Raw genomic sequence first — 14,944 nt, forward strand, 5'->3', positions numbered from 1 at the left:
CCGTTCTGAAAATAGTTTGCACCGACAACTAAAGGTAACGAACCTACTGCTATGACTATAGAGATTACAGTATGGCAATGGGCCAATTTGCCAAAATGTTGAACTCTCCCTTTAAACCTCAATAGACGAATACAGGGAGGTCTGGAGATAATAAGTTATGTTACCTGAGATGAACCAAAGTGGCTTACACATCCTCCTCTGACAGGAAATGCACACTGAAGGAGAGAGGGCGATGAGTTCAAGAAGACGTATTTTGTTTCTACAACATCTTCATCTAACAAATGTCTCCATATGTGAAGGCCAGGACCTGTGACCACTCTCTGACCACATTGTCCTGGTGACATTTTTTTATCTTGTTCTGCCAAACTGAGCATCTGGCTGGCACACTATTGTCCTACTGTCAGTGTGGAGGAAATCTTTGTCATGTGATGGAAAAAATGAATTTCTGTCAGAATGTAAATTAGTGGGCCAGTCCGAACATGAACATCCCCCTAAAGCAGGATTGGTTAGCTATAGGTCTACTTTAATTCATTCATTACTAATCATCCATTTTCAACAGCAGCATATGTACAGATGATACTGGATACAGGCTACAGCTGCAGCTCTTAGAGACTGTGTGTAAACCAAGCAGTGCTACTGTACATAGGCACAGTGTAATGTTTACCATGATCACCATCTTAGCAGAATGTTTGATTGCTGACATTAGCACTAGAAGAACATGGTGAGTCTTGTGGAGATCTCCATATGAGCAGGGAGTGCCCTCTGCTGTTCTGTGATCTGCTGGGAGGAGAGGGAGGGGCAAAAGAACAAAATGTACATCTAGTAGATTTCCACTCCCCCTGATACACACATGAATCCACGACCAGCAGGGCTCGTTTCCCAACTGTCTCATTCTGCTCCTCTGTGTTTCAACAGAATTCCCAAACTTTATTGAAAGATTGAATGTTGCTGGGACAGTTTCTGTAACATAGGTTCTGGATTGCCCCACCCTCTGTGATCTCCAGCACTTGAACTTCTTCTTACTATTGAATTGAAGTGGACAAAGGGTGAGTCACATGTTCCAACTTCCTCCCCAAGAAATCTCTGATCTTTGGTTCCAGAATTTGCGGGTTCGAGCCTCAACTGGTGCAGAATTGTAATGTGAATCATCTTCCTGTGCTCCAGCATATTGTTTAAAGTTGCCTGAGCGTGACTGATCACTGTGCAGCATCTACAAGTCTTCTTTTTGCTAGAAAATCTGCGTTTTAAAGTAATATTGTTGTTCAGTGTGGGGGAAAATGTGATACTATCACATGTCATCCTGCATACTGTGTGGAATATGTTCCCCCCCCCCCAAATGAATGTTTTAGATTTGTTTTGGATTGTGTATTTGATGAGTTTGATGAGGGAAACCAAGAAATCCCATCAGCCTCTGTAGCGTAGCTCTGAGCAGCTCACGGGTCTGCTCCGCCGTTCTGAAAATAGTTTGCACCGACAACTAAAGGTAACGAACCTACTGCTATGACTATAGAGATTACAGTATGGCAATGGGCCAATTTGCCAAAATGTTGAACTCTCCCTTTAAACCTCAATAGCGGAATACAGGGAGGTCTGGAGATAATAAGTTATGTTACCTGAGATGAACAAAAGTGGCTTACACGTCCTCCTCTGACAGGAAATGCACACTGAAGGAGAGAGGGCGATGAGTTCAAGAAGACGTATTTTGTTTCTACAACATCTTCATCTAACAAATGTCTCCATATGTGAAGGCCAGGACCTGTGACCACTCTCTGACCACATTGTCCTGGTGACATTTTTTTTATCTTGTTCTGCCAAACTGAGCATCTGGCTGGCACACTATTGTCCTACTGTCAGTGTGGAGGAAATCTTTGTCATGTGATGGAAAAAATGAATTTCTGTCAGAATGTAAATTAGTGGGCCAGTCCGAACATGAACATCCCCCTAAAGCAGGATTGGTTAGCTATAGGTCTACTTTAATTCATTCATTACTAATCATCCATTTTCAACAGCAGCATATGTACAGATGATACTGGATACAGGCTACAGCTGCAGCTCTTAGAGACTGTGTGTAAACCAAGCAGTGCTACTGTACATAGGCACAGTGTAATGTTTACCATGATCACCATCTTAGCAGAATGTTTGATTGCTGACATTAGCACTAGAAGAACATGGTGAGTCTTGTGGGGATCTCCATATGAGCAGGGAGTGCCCTCTGCTGTTCTGTGATCTGCTGGGAGGAGAGGGAGGGGCAAAAGAACAAAATGTACATCTAGTAGATTTCCACTCCCCCTGATACACACATGAATCCATGACCAGCAGGGCTCGTTTCCCAACTGTCTCATTCTGCTCCTCTGTGTTTCAACAGAATTCCCAAACTTTATTGAAAGATTGAATGTTGCTGGGACAGTTTCTGTAACATAGGTTCTGGATTGCCCCACCCTCTGTGATCTCCAGCACTTGAACTTCTTCTTACTATTGAATTGAAGTGGACAAAGGGTGAGTCACATGTTCCAACTTCCTCCCCAAGAAATCTCTGATCTTTGGTTCCAGAATTTGCGGGTTCGAGCCTCAACTGGTGCAGAATTGTAATGTGAATCATCTTCCTGTGCTCCAGCATATTGTTTAAAGTTGCCTGAGGGTGACTGATCACTGTGCAGCATCTACAAGTCTAGAAGAAAATCTGACATACTTTGCACAAAGGCCCAGTGTCAATACTTAAGTGTGAAACAATCTGTGGGTTCTCAATTTGCACATAGCTCAACTAGTTGAACTTTTTTGATGGAATAAATATCCCTTTTTTATATCCACGTCTGTCCTGGAGTCGTGCATTTGAGTCCACCAGTTTTGAGTCAAAGGAATGAGTATTTCCAGATTTTTGTCTTAATATCTGAATGTTTTTACTCTTTTTCTTCCTTCTTCTTCTTATGAGGAAATCCTACGTCTATGCACAAAAAATCACTAAACTTTGCACAAAGGTCCAGTCCCATGCCAGATTTCCTCAGCTGCAAACACAAGCCGATAGTCCTCATGGTGGTGCTACAGCAGGCCTCTAAAGTTCAAAACTTTGAAAATTCATAACAGATCAACCATATGTGCTAGCTTTGCAGCTTTCACCAAAATGTAGCCCCAATACTGAAGAAAGCCTTGTACTTAAACATCAAATTTTCACTTATGGAGCTACAGTAATCAATCACTTACCATCATGTCAATGCTGTAATATGTGTATATTTAGATTTTTGTCTTGATGACTGATTTTTTATTTATTTTTTACTGTGGTTTGAAATCTGCCTTTACGCTGCTGCTATCATGTGACTGGCTTAGTCAATTTGTGAAGCCTCACTTCAGGTTCAACATATAGCCACTTAAGTGAGATAGAAGATGGACTTAGGTGTCAGAGGTTGTGAGTCCAAGCTGCAACTGATGCAAAAGAACATTATAATGTCAACTGTCTTGTCTTCCTATTCTCCTGTTTGTTTCTCAGAATTGCCTAAATTTGCCAAAAATAGCCCAGACTGGACCCATCGCTGCACAGCAGCTATAACTCTTTTTTGATTCCTTGAGCATGAATTAAGTGTAACTGTATTAAATGTACTTATACTCTACAAATGGACTGAATACATTTATTGCAGAAACTGATAAACTTCAGATGACTGATAGGCAGACTCTCTCAGACTTTTATTGTTTTTTTCCCTTCTCTTTCAGTCTCTGCAGCCAGACGACATCATAAACCTATGGTCGCTCTTCAATCTACTTCCCAGTAAGAAGCAAACATGATGGCAAAGTGCTGGAGTGTTGTGTCCCTCTTCTGCAGGAGTAAAGCTTTGATCATCTCCGATGGTCTAATTGTTCTGGGCACTGTGGCTGTCCTGACTCTGTACAACATCTATGTCTTTAAGTGTCCATGTTACTACTCTAACTTCGATTATGGCTTGTCTGCCATCTGCGCTCCAGCAGGGTTGTTTTTCCTCTCTGGAATACTGATAAACAGGAGCACCTGGGACCTGGTGTCTAAGTGTCGGCTCAGGAAGTGTCAGTCTGGAGCCAGCGCCTTTGCACTGATGGGAAACATCATAGGTCGAGCTATTGTGGCCCCGTTGACATGGGTGTTCCTCTCTCTGTTTGACGGCCGGGCCTACGCATGTGCCCTCAGTGAGACTATCGACCCCCATGAACTGGAGGGCTTCGACAGAGAGAAGCGGGTAAACTATAAACTCCCATGTTTACTTGCAACAAGGAGTGTCTGGAGTGACATTGAGGGTCAACTGAAGCATGATTCTCAGGTTTGTATTGTTTTGTCTTCGATTGACTAGGCCTATATCTGATGCTTTTACCTCTGTAGATACCACTCAGGTCTGTGCCTTGGAAGCTTTTATGACTTACTGATTTGTTACAGAGAATGAAAGAAAATTTCCATCAATCCATCTGTCTTCTTCTGCTCATCGGGGACAGCAGTCTGAGCAGGGACACCCAAACTTCAAACTTTATTTATCTATATATAGCATCTTTCATACATATAAAATGCAACACAAAGTGCTTTACCAGTTAAAAGACCCAACCCCACCCCACACACACGCAAGCACACGTGCAAGTCCTACACTCTACTCACTCACTTAGGCATGCACATACAGCCGCAAACATACACTGGTTAAGATGCGATATGGCTGGGCACTGAGGATCCAGGTGAGGAAAGCATCGTTGGGGAGCCATCCACCCCGGGAACCCAACCAGGACAGACAGGGGAGCCCACACCACGGCTGTGGTGCGGTGCCACCCCATCCACCCAGACCCCAGCAGCCCCCAGGGCGGTAGGCCTACCCCCATAGGCAGATCAAACTACTCCCAGCGTGTAGGGCCCTCCGTGAGAAAAACACTGGAGCTAGAAGATAAAAAGATAACAGGATAAAGTCAACATTAAAATAAGTTAAAGGTGCAATATGTAAGAATGTGGCCAAAAACGGTTACTGCAGTCAAATTCAAAACACAGCGATCTCATTTTTTCTCCCAGTCGTAGCAGCAGCTCAGTGGAAGCAGACTGAGGCTGAAATGCCACTGACGCTGCCGTGACTGGGAGCGAGGGCTAGGTGGTGCTACATGTAAACACGTAAATTCAAAACATAAACATGATTTGCAGTCTGCAAAAAAAGATTTTTAATGCGAATAATCTGGCTGTACTATTGTTGTTGGTGAGTTCATCATGTTATATGAACATTATTCCTGAGTCTCTGTGACATATTAGGAGGATTTTACGGCCAGTTGCTTTAGATTTCTTACATACTGTACCTTTAAAAATAGTTAAGAATAGTTGGAAAGATACTAAAAGAGAAAAGCTAAGAAACAATTCTTAAGTTTGTAAAAAAACAACCTAAGATCTATACGGTGGCCCTGTGGGGCGAAGCACAACAACATTTCACAAAACACAACAACATTTAACAAAACAAAAGTTGTCCGAAAAGGTAGGGACAACACTTCTTGTTTGTGATTGGACGAGCCCAAATCCGGTGACATGTCATTTGGCAGCTGAAACAGCACTCGCAGTGTAGCTTTGATTAAAGTAGTTATAGCTTACTCTTTCTGTCAAAGAGGAGATATTCTGGGATGCAGACTCTAAGATTACATTATGCTGACTAAATGAAAACTCCAATTTGATTGCTTCATTGGTTAGTGTTAGTTTAGTCTAAAGGAGGTGAGAGGGTTCGCTCTGACTGTTGTTTCCGATCATGGTCATGAAAGATCAGCTAACTCTGACAACAAAACAAAGAGAACCTCCTCTGGTGTATCAAACATCACAAACCTTCTAGTGTCTTTGTCCTGTCATTATTGCAATGTATACCCAGAAAATCAGTGGCAGTCATAGCTGCCAGCAAACTCATGAAAGGATGCTGTTGGACATGGTTGGGTTAGCTTAGCTTAGCTCCAAGACTGACACAAATATACACCTATCAATCCAACACCTTTGAAGCTCACTTGTTTGTTTACTGTACGCATACTTTTCCTGGGAATTTTCCCATTGTGGAATTTTCCCACAAGTGGAATTGTCCCATTGGTTGGGTTTAGGCAATAAAGAAAGGAGTTGGTTAAGTTTAGTAAAAAGACCAGGTAGAGGCTAGACTGGCCAGATAGATAGAGTCCAGATAGGTAGAGAGAGTCCATCGACCGGCAACAGCGGGGAACATAGGACTCTTTTTTTGAAAAAAGGTGACCTGCCCTACAACGGAAGAAAGGGGTAACTCCTCAGAGTGCAGTTCTGAGAAAAATGAGTTTAAAGTATTTTTGTTGTCCAGTCAACTGTATTGAACTTAGGATTCTGAAAATTGGTCAAATCCTTGCTTTTGCGAGTAGTAGTCTAGCTGTGTAAAAATATTTAACTCAAACTTAACATTTTACCCTTATTTCAGAGTTACCTCTGTCTGTCTGTGCATTGAGGCAAAATATAAGCTGGCCATACAACGCAAGAAAGGGGTAACTCCCATTGGTTCATAATGGTAGTAGCCTGTTGTACAGTAGGGCCTGTTGATCATTCTATACACAGAGAGAATAAGGTAACTCTAGTTACTGTGTTCTCGCGTTGTTTCCCCACAGCTTTGGGTAGTTCTATACACAGAGAGAAAGGGGTAACTCTAGTTACTGTGTTCTCTTGTTGTTTTACCGCAGTTTTTGGGAGTTACTGTAAAAACCACCCGCAAATATATCCCAAATAAGATCACGTTGAGTCAAGCTATTTATCCACATGATGTAGCAGACCTTTAATGTCCCAAAAATGACAAAATCTCATTTTTGACAAAAAATGAGTTACCCCTTTCTTGCGTTGTAGGCACCGGGGAACATAGAACCCGGAGAACATAGGACCCGGGGAACATAGGTATGCTCCCGGCAGGCAGTACTGGAAACTGAAAGACACCAACCTCCCACTTGGTTCTTTTCACACACCTCTCCTCTTTTCTACCCGTTATAAAGGGTTAGATATTGTCACAAGATGCAGTTTATTAGTTGTTACAGGTTTTAAAATCCTGCTGTGGACTGGCAGGAGAAATGACTTGGATTGCAGCACAGGAAATTAACTAGCTGACATCTTGATTGACTCTAGATGTTGATTTCACCTCTCTCTGTTGTTTTCCAGGTGATCGCCTGGATGGTGATGGCAGTCGTGTGTCTGATGGTCCTCCTGTTCCAGTGTATAAAGCACTGCGCCTGTCCTTACCGGCAGGAGGACTACTGGTCCCAGTACCACTCCAGTGAGAACGTCCTCTTCCAGCGCACGTCAGCGGTCCATGCTCGTCTTCTGGCTGCAGAGAACGTGAAGAACTTCTTTGGCTTTGTGGTGCTGGATGAAGAGGAGAAGGGGCAGCTGGCTGAACACCAGAGTGCTGCTCCCATCAGCAGCTCACAGTGGAAGAGAGTGCCTCTGCACAAATGGGATACACACAGTCTGGAGAACGACGTGAAGGCCACAGAGGAGGAGATGAAGGTGCTCAGTTAACAGCATCCTCCAGCTCAGTGACCCATCGACTTCCATCGTATGAGTGTCACTTAGTTCTGTCAAATGTAATACTTTTGCCCTTTTGCTGTTTCATATATTTCGACAGCACTTGATAAGAAATGTTTTTTGGGGTTGCCGTTTAGCTCAGTGGGTAGAGCAGGCGCCCCATCTACAAAGGTTATAGTCCTCGCTACTGGTGGCGGATCAAATCCCCACTTGCCCTTTGCTGCATGTCATTCTCCCTCTCTCTGTCTCCTCATTTCCTGTCTCTCTTGACTATACTATCATTAAAGGCAAAAAGCCCAAAAATATACCTTATAAAAAAGAAATATTTTGTTTACAGAATGAACCACAAGTGTAACTTATTCAGCCTTGTGGTGAAGTCAGGGTTGAAACCAGTGTATCCGCAGGATTTTACTATCAGGTTTATTTTGCACTCAAAGCAGAAGTAAGCGATCCGGTGGTTTTGGCTAACTTCCTGTCAGCAGATGGAGTTAGCAGTCCCCGCCCTCGTCCCTACGTCACCACATTCACGCGCATCCCTTGGCTGCACACACAGAGGGGACCGCCCCTTTATGCCGTTCTCTCTCCTCATTGGATAAAGCTTGTAGGATACAAGGAAAGTTTTCTCCTCGGCTTACAGCAGAGCAGAGTGACTGACAGACCCGTGTTTCAGACCAAACACTCTATAGAAGTGATTGCTGTCGGAAGATACAACTATTTAAGACATTTATTAAAGTCTTTATTAAAGGTATAAAATACCGCTTACTTCTGCTTTAAGCTGTCTAATTGTGTTAGGACATTAAAGTAATATTGTTGTTCAGTGTGGGGAAAAATGTGATACTATAACATGTCATCCTGCATACTGTGAGGAAAATGTTTTTTATCCCCTAATGAATGTTTTATAAAGCCACATGAGATTTTTTTGGGAGAAAATCTGACTGTTTCCTCTGGGATGTCATAAATAAAGGAACAAAATTACATCAAAAATAATCTTTCATTTTTCTTTAGATTCTGTCAGTGATGAAGGACTGGGTTGAGCTTGATGGCAGGATCGTGAGAAATTACTGATGAGTGACAGGGAGAGTGATGGGTTATGCACCTATCCAGTGGTTTATACTTTTAAAAGAAATTTTGCCAAAATGTGTGAATCAAAACGGCTTATCATATGTTACCAAAGCTTAAACCACCGCTCTGATCTGATCAGACACCAGTCAGTGATTATAATCTGTAAAAAATAATCTTTTATATTTCTTTAGATTCTCAGTGATGAAGAATTGGGCTGAGCTTGATGGCAGGATCATGAGTAATTAATGAATGAGCGATAGAGAGAGTGATGGGTTATTTGTATTTATTTTATTTGATTATAAAAAACCAGGGGACAGTAGCCTACATATCATTAGACACTTTCATGTAAATATGTAGGATTATAGCATCAGCTAATTTCCGTTATTTGTCCCTATAGGCAGGTTGATGTTTAACATTGTAATTTATAATACAGAGATATACAGTGGGTACTAGTTTCATTTGGACGTTTCCCTCACGTAACGCGGGATTCACGCGTTGCGTGAAATTGTAGGTCACACTGTAGCCACTAGGTGGAAGCATCGTACTGAGATGCAGCTCAAAAGATTTTGGGATAATTCCACGTTTGACCACAACGTAGCTGCAATGGAGAGTGGCGCTGTTCATAGGTCATAGGCTACTTCATTTGCAGCTGTGGTCGAGAGAGCTAGAGAGTGAATGGAGAGAGGGACCGCTACGCCGGTCAATCAGATCAATGTTGTTGTTTTATTGTTTCACAGTGGTTACAGTAGCCTACATTCAACAGGATCAGTGGTTCTCAGCCTTTTGGGGGTCCCCTGCATATTTCTGATCTCTCCTGTAGTCTGGCTGGGTGGCTCCAAGTTTGAGTTGTTTGAGTTCTGCAAGTTCTGGTGAATGTAACAATCCACTCATAGCAGCGTGGACCCGATGCTGCTGGACTCACGAGCGGAGCAATAATGCACATCTGTCAGCAGCTGCTCTTGAAGGGACAGATTAGATGCTGATTTTGTTAACAGTGACTTTGTTGCATCCAAACATTTAGCATATCTGTCGGGTGCTGTCTCTTATCCGGTACAAAGTGGGAGATGACAGAACTACTTTAATCGAGGGAAAGCTACATTGTTGCGAGTTGACTCCGGCCGGCGTGAGCACATGCACTAAGCCTGTGAATATTCTCATTTGTCCCGGACTCCCGGTCATAGTTATCTCAAGGAAATTTAAATCGAATGCAACTGGACTTGGTTATTTGTCTAGGAAGACGTTTCACCTCTCATCCAAGAGGCTGAAGCTTCTTGGATTACAAGTTACAGTTCGATTTAAATTTCCTTGAGATAAGTGCACACTGTTTCTGCTGTCAATTTGGTCATAGTTCATTTGTAACGTGTTTTCTTCATTCTTCATTAGGCTAATGTTAACACTAGAACCACCCAGATGGTCTCACACAGACGTTTGTGTTTTTCTTACGTAAATGACTTTGTTTACATTAAAACTACAGGGGCCTCATTTATCATTGTGGATACACCTTTTTTTTACGCCATTTTCCCCTCGTTTTGTGCGTACGCACTTTTCTCCGCCAAATTTGGGATCTATCAAGCCAAAACCTGACGGGGAAAAGTGCGGACATTTACACCCATTTTGACCCTGGCGTACGCCTTTTTTGAGGAACAGGAGGAATTGGCGACACCGTTGCTGAGTCAGAGAACTGCAGTGTGAGAGGGAGAGAGGAGCGGAGTACATTTAGAAGAGCACAGTAGGATTTTTTGAAGTAATTGTGGTAGTGGTGGGCCGTTGATGCTGGCAATCCAACCCGCTCTATAATAACACTAGGCTCTATGTTAATTGATAAACAGAGCGGATTGTGGATTTTGCTTTTTTGATTAGGCTATGTGTGACGTCTGACAAGGATCAAACCATCCAAGTTTAAAAACACACCGGCAGCAGCGCACACTGATCTGCAGCTACTGAGACTGTTATTAATCTGTCACCTGAGTTAACGAGGTTCACGTGTGTTTGGAGCTGACGAGAGAATAAAGAGCGAGACAACGCGGCCCTGAGGAGGAACTGTGAAGGACTCAGCTGTAGCCTAATGGAAAATGACCTAAACCGAGTCCAGTAGAGCTGTAACTGTGTAGTGGAAAGGCGTGCAAAGTAATGGTGACTATCGTCCTGCTTCCTACATTGTTTTAACATCTAGGTAAAAAAAAAAAAAAAAAAAAAAGATTTTCTGGGATAAACGGGCAGATTACATAAGATTATTCTTCTTTCTGCTCCCTTTTGTTGAGATTTGGGAGGTTTTTGTTTTTATTGTAGCTTATTAAAATGCAAGATCATTTTTCTGACTGATTTATTGCCCGTGTATCTGCTTTCGGAGAAGCGGAGAAGTTCCGCTTCTTTCCCCCGTCCTCCGCCCGTTGTCTCCGTTGTCACTTTGTTGTCACAAAAGTTGCTGCGCCACAGAGCACATGGCTAATTAAATATGCACGTGCTGACCATATATAGTTGTATATAGGCGTTCCGGGGGCGGAGTAAGAGGTGTGTTCACGTGTGCACCATTCTTGAGTCCTGTGTCATGTATTGCGGAGAGTTGTGCGTACGCACAGTTTGATTGATCTGAAAAAGGTGTAAATATTTAGGGTGTACGCCATTTTCATCTTTTCGCCGTACGCAAATATTTAGTAGCAGTTTTACACCCTCTTTGATAAATGAGGCCCCAGGTCTCTCAGTCCGTGACTTTTCCATGTGTGATGGTTTCTGAAGCTTACAACTTACACAAATGAAACATTCGATTTCTGGGCATTTATACCTCGGGCCGACAATAGCTTATTTTTTTCTTCAATTATTGTTTTCATCTACAGTTATATTTATCATAATATGCCCAATTCGGGAGGGAGAGAGGGGGGGGGGGGGGGCGCGGTCACGTTACATAATGTAACAGTTTCCAGAAAAATACGAAACAGGATATTTATTCATGTTACCCTCTGTTTAGGTAGATAAAGGTCTCAGTCACATTTGAATAAAAATAATGCAATTAGGCTAAATATCATAGGATCTTTTTTTAAAAGATATGCCTATTTTATTTTTAGTTCCATAATTCAGAGATGATTTTCACTTAACGAAATGAAACGAAACAATGAAGCCTACAGTTTTGTCCTCCGGCTTATGAAAAGTGTGAGGAGAGGTAGCTACTGTAAGAACCGGTTTTTCTAAGCTGACTGAACAGCTGTGTGAAGTTCTGTGGGGGGCAGGGCTGTAGCCTACTTGAGTGAAGTATCCACAAGCACACCTATTGATCAGAGATAAATGAAGGTGCTAATGTGTCTAAGCTGGTCCTACAGACCGCTGCATATAAACCCCACTGTAGCGATTTTCACCCAGCCTCGCTTTCAATAAAACACACACTCGCATTCTATAGCCTAATTGCAATCAGTGAAATATATGAAATCAATATAAAACACAATTTAAATATGAGAGTTGCTGTTGCTCTAGTTTAATAGCGCTGCAGCTGCATTTACCGTGCGCCCCTGTCTGTATGTGAACCTGTGTCTGTCTATGTGCAGGCAGAGATCAGAGATGGTGTTTTTTTAATAATCATGTTAGCGTTTCACCATCTCTCATCTCTGCCAGTCAGCCTCTCAACCTGCCGCCTCTCTCGCGTGCGGGCGCACCGCACGTAGACACACGTGAGACGTGGACACATTTATTTATTTATTTTTTCTGTGGGAAACACTGATCAAGCTGTGCGTACGCACAACTCTCCGCAATATTCCATTGATAAATCACACCGGACCCAAGAATGGTGCAGACATGAACACACCTCATACTCCACCCCAGAATGCATCAGCACAGCACAACCATAAATGGTCAGCACGTGCATAATTAAGTAGCCATGTGCGCTCTGTGGAGCGGCAACAAACCGGAATGATGCTTCGGCGGACCTGCCCTCGCTTTTGAGGTCGGTTGTGAGAAAAATGCCTGCTGTCCAGACAACTGTGTTTTTTTTAAAGCACCCCTGCATTACACAAACACACACATACGGTATATACTATAGGCTATATCAGTGATCATAATAATGATGATAAGAGAAAATGCATTGTTCACTAAAACTGCACGTTGGCATCCCAGACTGAAATAAAATCTTTGCTTACAGTGAGAGCTGCTCTACTAAGTGAACTATACCTTTCTTGCGTTACTAATGTTATTGTGTCTCTAGTGTTTCGGAGTCGGCCGGCTGTAAACCAGCTGACCCGACTGACTTTTTTTTTTTTGCGGTCACATCAGCACGGCTGCATCTTCGGTCGCGGCTGCTGTGGCATTTGCCCATATTGCCCTATGGCCAGTCCGTCCCTGCCACTGGTTGTTTGTGTTGTCTGTCAAACATGGATGAATGAAACCTATATCCACACATCTTGTAGCCTATTTCTATCGAGGGAAAGTTATTTCAGGATATCCTGTTTTATCGCCCAGCCCGAAAGTGACATAGGCTATTGCCCGTTCATTCATGAGAAATCATCCAGCTACACTCTCAGTCAAACAAGGTGGGGAATGAACACTACTGTACAGTAGTTGGCTCATTTTAAAAACACTCCGGCAGCATCGCCCACTGAGTTAATTAACTGCTGTGTAGAAAACCACGCTGTGGTGCGTAATCGTGGTGCAGATGGGTGTGTTTGGAGCTGACAAGAGGATCGATAAAAGAGAGTGAGACGTATAGCTGCCGTCGTTACATTTTTCTCATTGAAAAACTATACTGTATTATTATTATATTGCATTCCCCATTCGTGTTCACTACTCCGTGCTGCTGTCTTATGGAGGCGCTCCTGCTCACAGATGCCACCTGGCGGTTGTTTGGGCACATTGCAGCTTCTGGTGAAAACACAATTACTCCTCCACAAAAAATCCGCGTGAGCCTCCCGTGACTCACGCGTGAATCTCGCGTGAAACCGTCCAAATGAAACTAGTACCCACTGTACCAATAGTAAAAAGGTTAAAAAATTACAGTAACAATAGAAGTGACAGGTACAGTACATCATAGACAACTAGAAAATTTCCTCTCGGGAAATTTTGAATGGGCCACGGGAGCTACTGCGGGTTGTGCCATCTCTGTCAACATGGGAATCAAACCCACGATCTTAAGGTCAAGACAGAGCTGATCAGACAGACACATGATCATCTTTCTATAAGCACTGATCGAGGAGCTGTAACCACATTAGGTTAACTGTGTGTGTGTGTGTGTGTGTGTGTGTGTGTGTGACTGTAATCACATGAAGCTGGCTCTAGAGTCTGTGTGTGTGTGTGTGTGACTGACTTGTCACATAGTTAGTTAGTAGCTGCATCCTGTGTCAGTCTGATTTAGCTGTGTCTGTGTTTATAAACATTTAAACGAGCGCCAGGTGGATTGTTTATGAAGTTAACGAGCTCTGGCCTGAGGATCAAAGAGGTTACCACGGCGATAGGGGCCCCCGCAGGCTGAGACAGACAGAAACGTGGAGAAAAAGAGCCATTTTCTGCCTCTGCACCGGTCTCACATTTAAGCTTAGGGTGAGAAAACAGTAACTCCTATCAGAACAAAACACAGAACACGTTGCTCTAAGGACTTCCTGAAAATTTTGGTACGATTTGGTGTTTCTACAGTAAATATTTTGGCGACGCTGGCAGTTTTAAAACATCAGGCCGTTCTGCTTCTCTCAGAAAATATTTGTATTGGACTCGGTTACACCCCGCCTTTCCGAAGCCCCGCCTTTCCGACAATAGACTTCCATTCATCGTAATAGCGGGGTTTTCTATTTTTTCTAAAGACCCCGCTACTCCGAAAAGGCTATTGGGGGAAACCCCCAGCGCGCAGTGCGCATTGATCCTTTTTTCCTTTTTGGGGTCAAACGGATCATGTGCATAATTAACTGCAAAACAAGCAAATACTTCATATTAATGACATATAACGTTCATTATGCTTCTAGCCTGTCTAGCCTCTACCTGGTCTTTTTTACTAAACTTAACCAACTCCTTTCTTCATTGCCAAAGCCCAACCAAAGCATCTCCCTCAGTCAGCTGTCAGTGCGAGCGGCGGCTGCAGCAGCCTCGCGCCCCTGTGAGCTCAAGCCGGCTTCAGCCGCGCTCGAGCGGAGCAGGGGGGGAGAAAAAGATAAAAAGTGTATTTCTATTACTGTGTGGGAGATCTCCAACAACGGAGTCGGGGAGAAAGCAAGTGGGACAGATCTGCCCAGTCCCTGAGCAGCGCACGTTTCACAGACAAGCCACAAAGCAGAATGTAAACAACGTCACGCGGTTCAGCACCTTGGACAGCTGCGGGGGGGAGGAGGGGGTGTCGGAGTAGCGGTGTTTCGAAGTGGGGCTATTTCGGAACAGCGGGGTGTCGAAGTGGAGGGGTGTCGGAATGGAGAGCTGTCCCCATTGGACTCAATG

General features: G+C 43.4%; 1 protein-coding gene across 1 annotated transcript; it reads left to right on the plus strand.

Moving 5' to 3' along the window:
• The first annotated feature begins 2,289 nt into the window (after positions 1–2,289).
• Positions 2,290–7,697, plus strand: LOC146965707 (calcium homeostasis modulator protein 2-like). Its single transcript, XM_085765421.1, has 3 exons — positions 2,290–2,496; positions 3,703–4,280; positions 7,118–7,697. The coding sequence occupies exons 2-3, from the start codon at positions 3,771–3,773 to the stop codon at positions 7,475–7,477; spliced, it is 870 nt and encodes a 289-aa protein (XP_085621547.1). The 5' UTR covers positions 2,290–2,496; positions 3,703–3,770; the 3' UTR covers positions 7,478–7,697.
• The last annotated feature ends 7,247 nt before the right edge of the window (positions 7,698–14,944 follow it).

Source organism: Trachurus japonicus, chromosome 21 (assembly GCF_045865225.1).
Source record: "Trachurus japonicus isolate A0001 chromosome 21, Traja_1.0".
Taxonomy (NCBI): domain Eukaryota; kingdom Metazoa; phylum Chordata; class Actinopteri; order Carangiformes; family Carangidae; genus Trachurus; species Trachurus japonicus.

What these genes read in the sequence shown, in the direction of transcription:
- LOC146965707 (XM_085765421.1), top strand. Translation starts at nt 3,771, where the DNA reads ATGATGGCAAAGTGCTGGAGTGTTGTGTCCCTCTTCTGCAGGAGTAAA. An exon ending in AACTGAAGCATGATTCTCAG is followed by an intron (nt 4,281 to 7,117) that starts GTTTGTATTGTT and finishes GTTGTTTTCCAG; the next exon opens with GTGATCGCCTGGATGGTGAT.